The 17,749-nt window shown below is 42.3% G+C and overlaps 1 protein-coding gene across 2 annotated transcripts in view; it reads left to right on the forward strand.

The window, feature by feature from the left end:
* The window catches only part of DPP4 (dipeptidyl peptidase 4), an 84,810-nt gene that overhangs the window by 34,194 nt on the left and 32,867 nt on the right, over positions 1–17,749 (forward strand). For both annotated transcript variants that reach the window (XM_027559292.1, XM_027559302.1), the window contains exons 9-11: positions 5,038–5,198; positions 6,616–6,728; positions 15,834–15,969. In XM_027559292.1, coding sequence (XP_027415093.1) covers positions 5,038–5,198; positions 6,616–6,728; positions 15,834–15,969 — 410 coding nt within the window. The remainder of the gene's footprint in view (positions 1–5,037; positions 5,199–6,615; positions 6,729–15,833; positions 15,970–17,749) is intronic.

The raw sequence follows: 17,749 nt of genomic DNA on the forward strand, positions 1-17,749 counted from the left end.
CTCTATTTCTTTGCATTGATCACTGAGGAAGGCTTTCTTATCTCTTCTTGGTAGTCTTTGGAACTCTGCATTCAGATGCTTATATCTTTCCTTTTCTCCTTTGCTTTTCGCTTCTCTTCTTTTCACAGCTATTTGTAAGGCCTCCCCAGACAGCCATTTTGCTTTTTTGCATTTCTTTTCCATGGGGATGGTCTTGATCCCTGTCTCCTGTACAGTGTAATGAACCTCAGTCCATAGTTCATCAGGCACTCTATCTATCAGATCTAAGCCCTTAAATCTATTTCTCACTTCCACTGTATAATCATAAGGGATTTGATTTAGGTCATACCTGAATGGTCTAGTGGTTTTCCCTACTTTCTTCAATTTAAGTCTGAATTTGGTAATAAGGAGTTCATGATCTGAGCCACAGTCAGCTCCTGGTCTTGTTTTTGTTGACTATATAGAGCTTCTCCATCTTTGGCTGCAAAGAACATAATCAATCTGATTTCGGTGTTGACCATCTGGTAATGTCCATGTCTCCAGATTAACATCAGATGTTTCTCAAACCAAGTCTACCTAACCCAGAAGTTACTAAGGAAAACTAAAAACTCCAAGAACATTCCAAAAGATGACAAAACATTGTCTGGAGATTGTGGAGTCCAGGGAAAGAACATGCCTCTTTTATAGAGGATTTGGGTTCATTTGAACTTGGATAAATTATCATTTCCTGTTTTTAAAGAAGAAAAAAAAATAGTTAGACTTAGGGGAAAAATGGGTTCAAATAACAGAACCAAAAAAAGTTAAAAAGAATGATTCTCTCTTTTAGGGTAAAGAGTTTTATAAAATATTAGGAAAATAGTATTCATGTCTGTAGTTGCCAAGGTAAAAAGGCATTTTGAGGCTATTCCAAACCCTTTACAAGATTGCATAATGCTTATTAAAGACTCATCTTTTTTTTTTAACCTGTTATTTCTTCTCTATACTTAAAAAAAGTTAGTTTTTCTTCATGGCTCAATTTTGGTTCTTACCAGTTCAAGTTGAGTTCAATCAAGTGGATAACATTGTAAGAACAACAGAAAACACTTTAAAAGACAAATAAATTCCCATGAACCAGAAACAAGTGTTAGATTAAAACTTATAATAAAATTTACTAACACTTGTCACTTAGATATTAAAAAGCATCTTTAAAACTTGTTGGACAGCACAGCACCACCTCAGGATCCCCAGCATGAGCTGGATAAAGAAATTCTCCTCCCAAAGCCCTGACCCACCCTTCCTCGGAACAGCTGGGCATCTCTAAGATAAATATATCCCAACACTAAGGTTCTTTCAAAGGTAGATAATAGCTGGAGGAATCTTGTTTTGCCTGTTTGTGACTAAGCCATTCACAAGCAGAAGAATGGCTTCACAGTTCCAATGTGGGTCTGTCTTTACAAATGGGACTTCAGTCCCTACAGGGAAATTCCTACAATTGGTTTTGTACATTTACAAGTACTTAGAAAGAGCATACCTGTTTCTCCACATATCAGATCACTCTCCTTTTGGACCACCCTCTCTGCTGCAACCGTGAAGACTTGTTGGGATCAAAAAAGTGCATTCGGAGAATCCATAGGTTCATTAGTAAAAGAACAAACAAAGCTGCAAGATCTAAACAGGGCCATGTGTTGCCCTGGGGAGGGACTCTCACAGAGGAGCCTATAATCTGGAACTTGGGCCCGCTCCCCACCCTGGGTCCCCAAATAACTTTCTCTCTCAATTTCTCTGTTTTCACATTATTTCATGATTTTCTAGTTGATTATTATTTATTTAACAAAGAGCTTCCCTGGTGGCTCAGATGATAAAGAATCTGCCTACAATGTGGGAGATCTGAGTTCAATCCCTGGATTGGGAAATTCCCCTGGAGAAGGGAACGGCTACCCACTCCAGTATTCTTGCCTGCGCAATTACATGGACATAGGAGCCTCTCGGGCTACAGCCCATGGGATCACAAAGAGTCAGAGAAAACTGAATAACTAACACTTCAACTTCAATGTTTAGTTAATAAATGGTTTCCTTCTTTCTTTTTTAATACTCTATCTTCTAGGATGAAGTTGATTACATAACAATCACTTTTGAGTATGATTTTTTGAGTATGATCATTTACCTGACCCAGAGATGAAAATGAAAATTTTGGTGAGAGCACAGATGAGAAGGGATAGGCAAGGAAATAACTGGGAAGAAGAGCACTCCTTACCCCCAGAGGCAGTAGTGTTGACAAGGGGGTGTGTGATTCACGTGGAGTGCCAACCACCAACCAGTTGCTATGCCAGGTGCTGGGGAAACAGACACAAATGCTACTCAGCTGCGGCTCCCAGAGAGAGACAAAGAAGCCAGCAAATAATTGTCATGGAGCAGTCTGGTTAGAGGGAGGAAACTAGGTCCCAGTGGTGCCTAAGGAAACTCAGAGTGGCAAGATGGGGGCTGTGGTGGGATGGGAGGTATCGCAGGATAGTGTGTAAGGGGGTGCTCACAGCCAGTTCAGGTAGGGCTGCAAATCTTTTCTTTCCTTCATTGTTCTTCTTTCTCCCTACCCTCGATCCCTGTATTCTTAGGACTTTGAGTTTGATCAGAGTAGTTTTATAATAATCATTGTTATGGAAAAATGTGTTCAGTATTCTCCCAAGTCAGAAAGAGACAATAAGTACCATGTGATATCACTTACATGTGGAATCTAAATGTGACTCGAATGAACTTATCTATGAAACAGAAACAGACTCAGACAGAGAAAAGACTTGTGGTTGCCAAAGTTGGGGTGGGGGTGGGGAGGAAGGGACCGGGAGTTTGGGATTAGCAGATACAAACTATTATATACAGAATGGATAAACAATAAGATCTTGCTGTATAGCATAGGAAATCATATTCAATATCCTGTGATAAACCACAACAGAAAAGAAAAATAAAGAATGAAAGAGAGAAAGGGAGAGTTCAGTATTCTAAACAACTACTAATTCAAAACATTTAACTCTACCTGCCACCCGTACTTAAACGTGACTTTACAAACCATTACCTTGCTGTCACTGTATGCATTTTATGTAATTCCATCTTGATCTGAGATTAGAACCAATGAGTAGAAGCCACGGGGAATGAGACATCAATTTGGTATGAAGACGTTTTTAGTGGGAAGTCCCCTTAGTTTGGAGTAACAAGGCCTGTGTTCTTATCTCTGGCAATTCACTCACTCTCTCTAAACCTTAGTTGTCTTCTCGGTAAAATAGTCTATGAATAGAGTCACCTAGGGTTCAATTAGATAAGTGTTTTGTAAATTCTAAATTGCTGCATAAGTGTGACTCAATGATATAGGTATAAAGCAGCCAAAGGAGGACCAAGCTGCCTGATCAAGTAGAAGGTTTTTTGTTACTGCTGCTAAGTCGCTTCAGTCGTGTCTGACTCTGTGCGGCCCCACAGACGGCAGCCCACCAGGCTCTGCTGTCCTGGGATTCTCCAGGCAAGAACACTGGAGTGGGTTGCCATTTCCTTCTCCAGTGCATGAAAGTGAAAAGTCAAAGTGAAGTCACTCAATCATGTCCGACTCTTTGCGACCCCATGGAATGCAGCCCACCAGGCTCCTCCATCCATGGGGTTTTCCAGGCAAGAGTACTGGAGTGGGGTGCCATTGCCTTCTCCGTTTCTGTTACTAGAAGTGCTGAAATAGGCAGGAATGAACAGTGGAACTTGAATTCCAAAGAGGAAAATCTGGATTCATTCTTGATTCTAGCAACTGTTGGTCACATGCTCGCAAGTAAATGACTTGTTCTCTTTAAGCCTACCTACTTTGCTTTGCTCACCTGCACAATGAATTATTTTGAGGATTAAATGAAATAATAGATGTCGAATATCAGTGTCTGGTGCATGGACAGCAGACATCAAATGTCAGCTGCTCATCCTTATAATGATTATATTTTATCATTATTATTATTACTGTAACTACTACTATGATTATCACTGTTATTGAAAATAAGCATCTGGAAAATAAACTTTTGTCAGGAGGCTGTGAAAATCAGAAAAGTGGGATAAAATGATTTCCTAATTCTAAGATTCAAATTTTTATGCTTTTGCTTTTACCTTTACACTCGCAGCAGAATATGAAATGTGTAGATTAAGTCTGCATAAAGGACTAGAAGGCTCCATCAAATCCACTTGAATCCTCTCTTCCCAGTTGATGAAAGAGGCTTTGGCATTTTAAGAGCCAGAGATTGGAAGTCCCATGAATTGACTCCATAATAAACATAGGAAAGAGCTACCTTTGCCAGAGATTGAGGATGAGTCCAACATTGTTCAGGAAAGCAGGGGGAAAAAAAAGTGTCTAACTCTCTGCAACCCAGTGGACTGTAGCCCATTAGGCTCCTCAGTCCATGGGATTCTCCAGGCAAAGAATACTGGAGTGGGTTGCCATTTCCATTTCCAGGGGATCTTCCCAACCCAGAGATCGAACCCATGTCTCTTAAACCAGACGGAAGTGTTAATCCAAGAGAGTTCTCAGTTTCTAGGCAAAGGAGGAGCTCCTTGGTAGGAGTCTCATGGAGCTCCCTGCCATTCTAAATCCATCCTTCCCACATCTTTTGTGCCAAGAGGAGTAAACTCTGGGCACCATATTGGTTTGATAGCCTGGAGCCACATACCACCCACCGGTACCCTGCAGAATCGGTACAAACTGTTGACTGTTTGAAAATTAGAAAGGAGAATCAGCCCCTTATGTGAGATTTACTTTTAGTATATTTTGTGGCATAAATTTAGAGGATTATAAGATAAAGAAAAAATGTAGAGTTTATATTAAATATTGTGTGCTAAAATATTCAAAAATGGTCCAATGGGTTACTTATTTTTACTATCCAGCTCTATCCTTGAAGATTTTATTTTTATTCATTTGTATTACTCTGATTTTGGAAGCCCAGCAAATGCAAAGTGGTTCATTAGTTGAACTCTACTGTAATTACTAAAGCTAATGAGAACAATATTTTGAATGCCAAAGCCAATTTATCAGTTACTTCTTGTAACAGAACAATTTCTGTCTTTTTTCAGAGGAAGTCTTCAGTGCTTATTCCGCTCTGTGGTGGTCTCCAAACAGCACTTTTTTAGCATATGCCCAATTTAACGACACAGAAGTCCCGCTGATTGAATACTCCTTCTACTCCGATGAGTCACTGCAATATCCAAAGACCGTGAAGATTCCATATCCAAAGGTCTGTGCTCTGTTCATATAGCGGTTCCGTGATTTGATGGGAAGAGAATGGTTTCATTTAATCCTTTCCTGCTAATGAAAATATTGTCAGTCTCTCTTCAACAGCTTGCTGTGATTACTCTTGCTGAAGTCAACAGCATCTGGCAATTTTAAAGTATTTTTATTATCCCAGGAAAGAGTGTGATTTAAGGTTTTGTAATTTCTCCAAAAACTTTGAGGAATGACAAGCCGAAAAAGATGGGGAAAATGCTTTTGAAAGAAGCAGGGGGAATGAAAATATTTGAATGGAGGAAAAGAGAGGCTGTAATTGAATCAGAAGCTCATCTCATTTGCAGAAGTTGGATTGTGCCCTAGATAAAGTTGAAAAGCATGCTTATATATCAGGTTGTATTACTAACTAACAGATACATGACTAGTTTTAGTAGTTCTGTGATAAATTTGGCATTGATGTAAATTTCACACGTCCCACATTTGGAATAATAGTGTCACGTCTTGGTTTCAAGACTGTTTCTCTCTCCAGGATGCATGTTTATGAAAACTGAAGAGCTTTATTAAGCCAAGGAAGAGGGAGATTTAGGAAGGGACCAGGATTCTTCACTAGTGTCATAAAAATAGTGGCCACACTATTTTTTATAGGAAAATCTAATAGTGAAGTGTTTTTGCTGTAAGCAATTTGGGGAAAGGGATTTTTATTTTTACCAACTCACTGTTCAATTTGCTTTATGAAGAGCTGCCATTTTAGGAAGACAGAGGAAGTTAAAAGAAAAAAAAAATCAGAGACTAAATATGGGAATGTATTTTCAGTGGAATGTTATTTTTTGAAGAGTAAACTGGCAAAAAAAAATCATAGAACCTTCTCACTAAAAATATCATATTATTTCTAATTTGTCAATTGAAAATCTATGTGTATATATAAAATAATTTTATAGATTTCTGTCACAATATTGACTGTAAAGCTCCAAAGTAGTGAACCTGAATTTGGAATGGAAATGTTGGCTTCCTAATTAGCATTTTGGCTCTGGGCTCAGGTAAACTAATTTTACTAGTGGATTGTATCTTTGGCTGAACCCAGGTAGTCTTCCTAGTGGTTAGCCATCAATCTTGTTTTCTGGATCAGGATATATTTATAGATTAAAATAATTGATTTTAACAAGTTTATCCTTTTTTGCTTGAAGTACATAAATTATGAATATTCATTACTTAAACGGGAGCCATTTATGTATTTCTGCCTGAATATGGGAAGGTTGCATGTCATGACTCTCCTTTAAGTTTATTTTATCTATATTAAAATGTTTAAAAGTGTCTGGTTACAATTCTATGGGCACAATTTAGCCATTTTTGTATAGCTTTAAACTTGTGCAATGGTATCTTTTTTTTTTTTTTTATTAATACCAATTCTTTGATTGTTTTTTTTCTAGGCAGGAGCTGTGAATCCAACTATAAAGTTCTTTGTTGTAAATATCAGCAGTCTCAGCCCGAACATTAATGCAACTTCCCAACAAATTGTTCCTCCTGGTTCTGTGTTAATAGGGTAAGACTCTTGACCCAAATGCTCATGCTGTAAACAATTCCACAGTTCTCAGGGAGAATACTTTCAAAATGAGTGACAGAATCAATGGCAGCATCTCATGGTGTCACCTGGCCTGGCCCATCATTCATTCTTCCATTCAACCACTCTGTTGGGCTATACCCCCCAGGCCTATAAGGCCTGCACTTGCCCACATTTAAGACCAAAGACAGAGCCCAGTGTCAGCAACAGAGACATCAGTGGTTTAATGTAGATCTACATGTCTGAAGCAAGGTCCTGGAGCAACATGTGCGCTGGTGACATGACAGGACATGGCAGCAGGCTTTGCTCCCAGAGGGCAAGGGGAGATTGCCAGTTATAGGAGGAATTATGTCAGCTTGGCTTATTAGTTACCATGGAAACCAGCAGAGGGGCATGCCCCTCACCGCCCCTTTGATAAGAACACTCACTAGCTGGGGCCTGGAGCACGTATGTAGGAATGTCAGTCAGGTGAGTAGGGTGTAAGTGGAGCAGGCTCTGGTCCAGCAGGAGATGTACAGAGAGCAAGAGAACAGCCATCTTGGGTGGCCTGACCCTACACACTCTTCACCGAGTACAAACTTCATGTCTTCATGTCGGACAGGGCTCTAGGGGTGGGCTTGCAGAATGAATAGGGCAGTCAGAGTCTCCGGTATCATGGAGCCTACACTCAAGGCAGGGGAGACTAACAACCAGGTAAACAAATAAGGTTATATCATGTGAGGCAGTGAAATGTGAAGACAATCAAAAGAGGGCAGGTGCGATGGTGATGGTGGGGGGAGGTCAGGGAAGGTCTCTCTAATAAGATGCCTGTGAGGAGTGATGTGGAGGAAGAGGGGGAGATCCAGCCACATGGAGAGTTTGGGGAGCAGTAGCCAGGCAGAGGAAGAGCAGGTGCAAAGTCCCTACAGAGGGAGCATGTGTGGTACCGTAGAGGCCCTGCAAGGAGCCACAGATTCCAGAGCATCTGAGTGGAGAGGGGAGTGTGCGAGGAAGCTCAGGTCACACGAGTCTTTGCAGGGCCTGGTAAGACCTAGACAAATTCAGGGGAACTGTGGATTAATTTTAGGGACCACTGCCGCCCCATGATGTGTCTCAAGATGTCACTTGCTTGAATAATCCTTGGTGGTTTGAAATTCTCAGCCTTTCCTTTATTATTCTATAAACACTAAACTGCGTGAAACTTTTGGCTATCAGGTTGCTGTCTATTTTCCATTACTTATGTTGGTTTTGCCATTGCTTCTAAATGATGACTAGCATCTATTGAGCACTCTCTATGTACCAGACACAGAGCATTACAGGCTTTATTTTATTCGTCTTTAAGTAATTCTTTCCAATAATAATTATTATTGTTTTTAAATTTTATTTACTTATTTATTTTTGGCTGTGCTGGGTCTTTGTTGCTGTGCACAGGCTTTTTCTCCAGTTGCAGCGAGCGGGGTCTAGTCTCTAGTTGCAGTGCTTGGGCTTCTCATTTCAGTAGCTTCTCTCGTTGCAGAGGACAGGCTCTATAGGAGCTCAGGCTTCAGTAGTTGCAGCCCAACAGCTCGGTAATCGAGGCTTGTAGTTTCTAGAGCACAAGCTCAGTAGCTGTGGTGCTCAGGCTTAGTTGCTCCGTGGCATGTGGGATCTCCCCAGACTAGTGATTGAAACTGTGTCTCCTGCATTGGCCCGTAGATTCTATACCACTGAGCCACCAGGGAAGCCCTCCAATAATTATTATTATATGCCAGATACAGATAAGAAAATGAGGTCTAGAGGTTAGAAAATGACCCAGTAGGAGTCTGTATTCAAACCTTTCTGACTTGAAAGAAAGACCTTGTAAGCACTCTGCGAGGTGCCTCTCCCTCTGTGGATTCAGCTGGTGTCCTCAGATGCCTGGAGTTATTATCAGAGCAAAATAAAAGCATCTTCCTGTTCAGGGTTGCATTGACTACATCAAGCAAGCTGGAGGCTTTGCTCTATTGTTATTAATTCATTCACTTGCTTAGAAAAGATCTGTATTAACCTATTTATTCTGAGGGAAAATTAATTGTCAATTAAAAGGTTTTATTTCTTTTCCTGAATTTGTCCAAGGATGTATAAATTTACCTGGAGGTTCTAAAATCTGCTGTTTGATCCCCTCCAGTCATCTCTCCCATCAACATTAATTAAGCACTCACTGTTTACACTCATGGATGTCCATAGGAGTGAGTCTGCCTTCCAACACTTATGATGGGGTGGAGGATATAAACTATGTCAATAAATGACTCCCAAAACGCCTATGACAGAGGCATAAACAAAAGTCAGGAGGCACTCTGAGGAGGCAGAGATGGGTTTTCCGTGACCTGGGGAATCAAAGAAAGCATCGTGGAGAATGAGCAGATTGGGCAGGGCATGATGGGGAGGAAGAGCGTTGGAGTCGAAGGATGGCTGAGCATGCGGAAGCTCAGGACTGCCCAGGAAGGGGCTTCGGATCTTACAGATGTTTTTAAGGACCCAGCAACCTTGGTGCAAGTGAGATAAAACACAGAGGCGTGGTGCCAATAAGCAAATGGCAGGCGGCTGCTTGGGTTACAGGCCCAGTCCCCGTGCCCTCTCCTTCCCCTAGGAGTCTCAGAATAGCAACACCCATCATTGTTCCAGAAACACTCAGAATACCACTGGGAGGCACAGATGAGAGATCTGAGGCTGAAAGAGGTAAATACGTTTGCTCAAGGTCACGCAGCAAGTTGGCTTGGGAGCTGGAAATAGGACAGAGGCCCCCTTCTGCCAGCCAGAGTGAATACTGTAATTAAGCTGTACTGGTCAGGGATTGTGCTTGGTGCTCTGCTCACATTGTCTCATTTATTACCCACATGCTGCTGTCTATGGTATCATTTTCACGGCTATTTCCTAGATGAAGAGATGGCATTTCCCCACTTGGAAATCACTTTCTGAGGCCTAGTTGTGAATTTCAGAGCTTGGGAAACTTAAGCAATTTAAAGATTTGTTTTTCACCCTATATGAATGAATCCTTAAGTCTCTGTTCTTCATAATTCTCTATGCTGCTCTCATGGTGAGGGCTGCCTCGCTCACTATGGGTATTTTCTATGGGATGTATTTCAACCAAAGAAATGTTTTTGGAAATGCTACAGGACTGTGTTGTGTATGAAACTGCAAATCTAGCTCTGGTCTCTGTTAGCATCAGTACAGCTGCAGCTTTTCTAAAACCAGGCTTGAGGTTCCTCTGGTGAAAAATTTTCTAGTACACAGTGATGCTCCATTTTCTGGCCTTCTGGGAAGATCAGCAGGGTCAGGTTCATCCAGGCAACTTATGCCTCTTCAGCTGCCTCGAAGCCTCTATGGTGTCACATGGTAATTCACTCACTCCTGGAGTGAGGCCCCCCTCTGCCCGCGCCCATCACTGATTTTCTTTCTAGGCCTCATCCTTTCATCATAGAGCTCCCAGCAGCTGAAATCCTACAGGAAGATTAGGCTCGTTTGTTAGACGGGGCTCCTCTGACAGCCAGTGAGAACCAGCCACTCCTCCAGTGGCTGCCCTCAATGAATTAAAAGTTCAAGTTGATCAGATTACACTGTTCGTTTGCATTGACTGCCTATGTTGGGAATTTTTATTCTTTATTGCTTATTTATTTACTTATCTTTGATTGTGCTGGATCTTTGTTCAGTGTTGTGGCGAGTGGGGTCTCCTCTTGGTAGTGGTGTGCGGGCTTCTCATTGCAGTGGTTTCTCTTGCTGCTGAGCACAGGCTCAGTAGTTGTGGTGCATGGGCTTAGTTGCTCCTCTGCATGTGGGATCTTCCCAGACCAGCGAATCAAACCCGAGTCCCCTGCATTGTCAGGCAGATCTGCACCACCAAGGAAGTCCTATGTTGGGAACTTGAGAGCTCAAAATATTTGGGAGAAAATAGCAGATAACGTAAAATCGTTAAGTCTCCTAACTTTTACTTAGAGAAGTGCTTCACATGACTGGACTGAAACAGGGCAAGTTTATAGGTAGGGGGTGGGCCAATCCTACAATAATATCTCCAGTACCTTGAAGGGGGGCTTCCCAGGTGGTGCTAGTGGTAAGGAACCTGCCTGCCAATGCAGGAGACATAAGAGATGTGAGTTCGATTCCCTGGAGAAGGGCATGGCAACCCACTACAGTATTCATGCCTGGTGAATCCCATGGACAGAGGAGCCTGGCGGGTTATGGTCCACAGGATCACATAGAAACGTACATGACTGAAGCGACTTAGCACATATGCACCCTGAAGGGTGCCTGGCACATAGCAAGTGCCTAATCAATACATGTAGAATAAGTGAATAGATAAGTTCGTGTACAGATGGATGGTTGAGCTGACTTTGTGTTGGGGGGATAGGAGTTTATACAGCCTTTGTGTCTCCTCTGAACAGTTGATGACCCTTGTTCTATAAAGTGGGGACCTTCAGGGTCTTGGATTTTCACTCCAGAGGTCAGTGAACTGGACTGAAATACGCTGCAAGGTATGCAAAAAGGAGGCACTTTGGGAGTTCACGTGCCTTGGGCTCTGCATCCCTCAGCTCTGCTCCATCTCACCTCCATCATTCTGGTCCTCAGCAATCTGTCAGTGGACCCAGGAGGGCTGGCATTGCTGTCAGAGCAGAGGGTAGCATGAAACCTGTGGCAGCGGTGGCAGGATGCCCGCTTCAGTGATTCACTGAATTAATCACTCCACCACCTACAGTTGCTTTTAGTGTTGTTGTTCAGTCACTAAGTTGTGTCCTACTCTTTGCAGCCTCATGGACTGAAGCACACTAGGCTTCCCTGTCCCTCATCATCTCCCAGAGCTTGTTCAAACTCATGTCCATTAAGTCAGTGACGTCATCCAACCATCTCATCCTCTGTGGTCGCCTTCTCCTGCCCTCAATCTTTCCCAGTATCAGGGTCTTTGCTCTTAGAAGTGGTATTCTTTCCAATATTCTTTCCAGTTAATAATAAGTACTTTATTTTAAGTATCTTTAACATAACAAAAGAAACATTTACACAAATTAGGGGACTTAATATCACACAACAGACATTTATTACATGCTTCCTCTTTGAAAGGCAACAGCCACTTTACAAAGGGATTCCCTGTCGTGTGCTTTCAAAGGCAAGTTTCTCCTTGCACATTTAAATGGGGTTTGCTTCGTAATATTCAGTTATTCCGTCTATACACACTCTTGAGGAATAAATAGATTTCATAGAGTGAGAAGTTTTATCCAGAAAAGAATTAAGAGAGTGAAACTAACCAGCAATGTTTACCAGAGGGATGGGTGGAGATTCTACTGAGGGAGTGACTAGGAGCAGGAAATCTGAAGCCAACTGCTTATTTTTTTTTTAATATAAATTTATTTATTTTAATTGGAGGTTAATTACTTTACAATATTGTATTGGTTTTGCCATACATCAACATGAATCCACCACATGGATGATTTGGGAGAATGGCATTGAAACATGTATAATATCATATATGAAACAAAACTGCTTATTTTTAATCCTGACTCCAGTCCTGTCCAGCAGATGACCTTGGATGAATTACCTAACCTCTCTACACTTCTGTTTATTTGTCTGCAAAACAAGAATTCTGACATTCCTCATAAGGTGGTCATGAGTTTTATGTCAGCACTTAGACCAGTTCCTAGAACTCTCCTTGTGTCCAGAAATTACTTCACTGCTTTAGTATTAAAATCGACCATATTCCTCTTGGACTAATTCTGTTCCAGAAGTCAGAAGAGCTGGTTGAATCACTATGTCTTACCTGGGATAGGCGGTCAGCAGCTCACGGGGATACCAGGCTGCCTATACAGTGCCTGGTCACACTTCCACCCCTCCCCCAACCACTGTGACCAGTCTGTTTTTACAGAATATAGTTGGCACCAAGGGCAAAGTGTCGTTGATGATCCCGCTTGTTGGATTTTTCTGACCTTGAGTGGGGACTTAAATCTTCCTGTAAAAAGTACAATTAAGCCATTGGTTTCCTTACGTCTTTTTCATGACTAGCTGACATCCTGACCTGGTATGATCACAGATCAGGGGTGGATTATGCACCCTCATTCCATCTCCCCTGAATTCCAAATCCTAAAGAGAAACCGTGATTAAAGAGAAGTGTGTTTATATGTGAATTCAGAATTTACGGTCCACTCCACTGGTGAACCGCATTTACGGAGCCCTCACAGGGTACAGAGTACATCTTGGGCTATGAAGAATGACAAAGGTAGTTGAAGATACAGGTTCAGGAACCTTTGATCTAGAAACAGGCAGGGAAGATGCCAGATGCATGTGAGTTTCCTGGCAGACTTCCCAAATTCTGTTGCTCAATGTTTTCAAATGGAAAAAAAGTTATTTTTATATGGCTGATTGCTGAACCTGAAGCATAATTTATGGCTTTCAGTAGATAAATTTATAGTACCAGGAGACCCACTAATCATGTTAGTCAGGGTTTTCTTCCACCTCACCTGCCCCTTCCTGCTACCAGGCCACTTTAGAAAAGAGGAAGGCTGTTTATTTCTGGAGTCCACTATCATTATTGATGTCCATGGAAGCCATGGAAAATGTGTGCATGTGTGTGGGGAAGCTTTTTCTCTCTAGAGAGAGGTACATGATTTTCATCCAGTTTACAAAGGGGTTTTGACTTAAAACAGTAAAAACTACTGGTACAGAACCAGGGTTAGCACTCCCGGGGCCTGCCGGCCTAATCCAGCCCCCACCCACTTTTGGATGATCCCACAAGTAAGAACGGTTTTCACATTTTTGAATGGTTGGGAAGAAAAATCATTAGAAGAATAATACTTCCTGACACGTGAAATTTACATGAACTTCACATCTCAGCCTCTGCTTGTTGGCACACAGCCACACTCATCCCTTACATATTGTCTCTGGCTGCTTTATGCTGCCAAGGCAGAGCTGAGCTGTTGTGACACAGAGCATGTAGCCCAAAAAATTGGAAATATTTACTGGCTGGCCCTTTCCTGAAAAAGTGTTCTGACACCTGGTCTAGAAAGTTAATTTCAAAAATTTTTGTTTTCTATCTTGCACTTCATTCTTTCATTCCCTTTGCAAGTATTTACTCCCTATCCCCAGGAAGATAGATTTGCCTTTCCATTTTCTCATTTAACTCCTCTGCCTTGGGCTCAGCGCAGTAGAGTTTGATGAGATGCCCTCACTCCTGGGTCAGCGGAAGCAGCGTTCAGCTTCTCAGACTCTGCAGCCTGGGGGTTTGGATAAATGGCACAAGACCTGTGATAGCCATTTAGAAGGAAGGGTCTTCAAAAAAGCTTCATGGGCAAGGGATATTTAAGAAAACTCTGAGGGGTTTCCCTGGTGGCTCAGTGGTAAAGTAGTTGCCTGCCAATTCAGGAGATGTGAGTTTGATCCCTGGGTCAGATGATCCTCTGGAGAAGGAAATGGCAACCCACTCTAGTATTCTTGCCTGGGGAATCCCATGGACAGAGGGGCCTGGTGGGCTGTAGTTCATGGGGGTCACAAAAGAGTTGGACACAATGAAACAGCAATGACAACTAAGGAAGTTCAAGCATGTCAACTGAAGGGCAGGTTGACAAAGCTGGGAAACCTCATAGGCTGTTCATGGGACACCAGCCGTGCAGACTGGAGAGGGCACAGTTCTTAATAAAGAAGAGAAAGGACTGAAGTAGAGAGGAGTCTCTGTGTGAAAGTGGTTCTGTGCTGCTGGGTGAGGGGCTCTAGTCTTCTTTCAGTGCCTGCCACCTGCAGCAGGGCAGCCTGGAGGCCCCGGTACCGCCGGATATATTAACACTGTGAATGTTCCACACCATAAAGGTGAAGGATTTAAAGTGCTTTATCTAACACCTAGTCCATCCTAAGTGCTTGATAAATATTTGTTGTTTGATTCAGTGTCTGTGAAGGGAGTGGAGACAGAAAGTGATTATTAATTCTGAGGAAGGACAGAGCTATTTAGGTGGCGAGGATGGGACAGGATTACCCCATCTGTTCAGGGCCACATCCACAGAATTTTAGTGAGTGCCTGTTTTGTGCCAGGTAGTCTGCTAGGCCCTGGAGATACCCCATGAACCCTCAGAGAGTCTGCAGTTAAGCAGGGGACAGAGCCTAGTAACAAGAGGAGGGGACAGGGACAGCCTGTGAAGTAAAGAAGGAGCGTTTTAGGGGGAACAGATATGGCCATAGGGTCAGATGGGAAGGGGCTGGAAGAAAAGATTCCTTTGGAATCCTTGTGACAAAAGGAAGCAAGGTTTTTATCAGACACCTGACGAGAGTGATTTAAGAACAGTCATACAGAATCACACAAAGGTGTGGGAAGCAAATGAAATAACATAAATTATCCAAAGCAAATATTTAGGGAGGCTAGCAGAAAGGTAAATTATGAATTCCATGCATCTCACTATCACTCAAAATGTAATTCCAAAAATTCTTAAAGGTATGTGTTGGAGGAGGCTGCACTGCTTGAGATATCTCTATTTGTATAAATTTATGCTAAAATAACAAAAGTTTCCTTAATTTCTTCACATGATTCATATTTTGACACTTGAGAAAAGATTAGTATGATACAATGATTTGATTTTCAAAGTTTGCAGAGATATGAGTCCATTTTTCTCCCCCTTTGAAAATGAAGTTGAGAAAGGGGTCAGCTCTAGTTTCTACCTACTAGCAGGAATTTTCTAGAGAAGCACATCAAAGCATCAGAAAAGACTCAAATCTCAGCCAGAGTCCCTGGCTTCACTGTAATGCTCCTTCAAGACAGCAGAAAAGAGACAGGAAAAAGTCCCTCTTGACACCCCAGCTCCACCAAAGGCCAGTTGAGGACTTGCAAAGTCCTGAGTCATGGTATGAGTCACATATGCTACCCTGTGAGATGCTAGCTACTTCTTCCTGTCAGATATATTTTCATTTCCATTCAGATTTAAGTTTCACTTTGTGCTCTAAGAAAGGGTAAAATGCTATGGTGTTAAATGGTTTCAACAACTATTGAAAATTGTATTCCCATGAAGATTGATTTCATCAAGCAAAATGTCTATTTGTCCCAAGGTCTGGAAATAGTCTCTCTCTCTCTCTCCTCCCCACCCTCCCTTCCTTGCATCCTTTTGTCCTCCCTTCCTTCCCTCCTTTCAGGGACCACTACTTGTGTGACGTGACATGGGTAACAGAAGAAAGGATTTCATTGCAGTGGCTCCGCAGGATTCAGAACTATTCGATCATGGATATCTGTGACTATGACAGGTCCACGGGAAGATGGATTTCCTCAGTGGTAAGGTTGAATTGGAATATTCTGCTTCCAAAGCTCCATGTGATCTGAGGGCTGTATGAAAACAGGAAGAATGCTATTAGGAAATACAGTTTGAGTTTCTATTCTTTCTACTGTGTCTGACCCTGAGGCAGTGAATAAGTCTTGATTGATGTTTAGATAATTTGATAACCTGTTGGTACTTCTATTTCACCTTCTTTCACTGCTCTGTTTTAGTTATGGTGACTGTCACTTGGGATATAGGTGGTGGCTGGAAAACCAGAAAATGGAATTTGATGTCAAACTTCACAAAGTCCTTGCAGTCCATGGGCTGCAAGGTCAAGGAAACATGTTTCAATAGAGAAAACAGAGTATGCAGAGTAACTTGCTGAATATATGTTCAAGAAACAAAACAAGTATCAAGAGGCCACAAACCTATTATTAATAACCACCCTAGGACTATGACTGCTTTTCAGCAGTAAACAGCTTTAGAAAGTAAATAGATAACTTCTAGGCTGACAGGGTGGCAACATTAAGGCAAGTGTTAATCCAACCTTGAAGTGCTGGGGGCCTTTCCAGCCCACAGACCACAAGGTTCAGCTCTTGGATCAAATTTAAAGCCCCTTAGAATAAATGAGTTTATATTAAAAAAATTAATACATTTATATTTAAAAATAAATAAATAAATAAAGCCCCTTAGAGATCAACAGCCTCAAGAGAGGCAAGTCTGGGGGAGGTTTTCTGGTATATACCAAGGACACTTCTATGAGCCCTTTTCTGGTAATGGGCTCTGTGCCTGCACACCTCCTCTCCCTGCTTCATTCTGGGTAGGCACAGGGCAGAGTTGCCTCAGAAATCTTGGGCCCTGTATCTTGAGCCACTCATTCGTATGTATATAGCAACCATTGAATATCTATTTTGTTCCTAATTCTATGTATGGCTCTGGGTGGAAAAAAATATTAGGTAGCATGCCTGTCCCCAAAATGTTTATTTTCTAGTAGGGAATACTGTTATGCAGACCAATAATAATTAGCATTACTGTGAACACTCACAGTAGCCAGACACTGCAGAAACAGGCTCAGTAATGTTAAGGAGCTTGCTTAGGTCACAACATCAGCCAGAATCTAAACCATAAAACCAAGCTCTTTGCTTCCTGTCAATTGAATCATCCCAATATCAGGATAGTGTGCTCTAAAAGTGTATATGTAAGGTACAAAGGAAATCGAGGGCAAAAGAGATAATCAACTTGATTAGGGACAGGCGAAGGGAGATGGGAGACGACACAGAGGAGACGAGAGCAGCCTGGAGTAAGCTACCATATGCGGGGCACAGGATGGCATGTGGACCCTATGAACAGAAGCTGTGCAAAGGCATCTAAGGTGAACAGCGTGGATCTCACAGGGGCTGGGGATACACAGGACAGGGTTGAGGGAGAGGTGCAATGTTGCTGAGGTTTGAGATATAGGCTAAGGCTCGGGTACCATTCTGAGGGGTTTGGCCTTACCCCGTAAGACAGAGGGAGCTTACTTCAAGGTTTTAAATAGGAGAGGATCATAATGAGATAAAACTATCTGTTGACTGATGAAGTCATCTGCGGGTTGAGTGGAGTGGAAAGCAGATTGGAAGGAGAACAGAACAGCAGGGTCTACAACCAGGAGGTCAGGGCAATGGACCTGGGAAACCCGACAGGACACAAGCTAAGGCGAAGCAGTGGAGAAGGGCGAAAGAAGTCTAAAAGTGGAAGACGGGGGCTAAGGAGGTTCCTGTGAGAAGAGTGGGAGGCTGGAATGATTCCCAGGTCTCT

The sequence above is a fragment of the Bos indicus x Bos taurus genome, chromosome 2 (genome assembly GCF_003369695.1).
Source record: "Bos indicus x Bos taurus breed Angus x Brahman F1 hybrid chromosome 2, Bos_hybrid_MaternalHap_v2.0, whole genome shotgun sequence".
NCBI classification, from domain to species: Eukaryota; Metazoa; Chordata; class Mammalia; order Artiodactyla; family Bovidae; genus Bos; species Bos indicus x Bos taurus.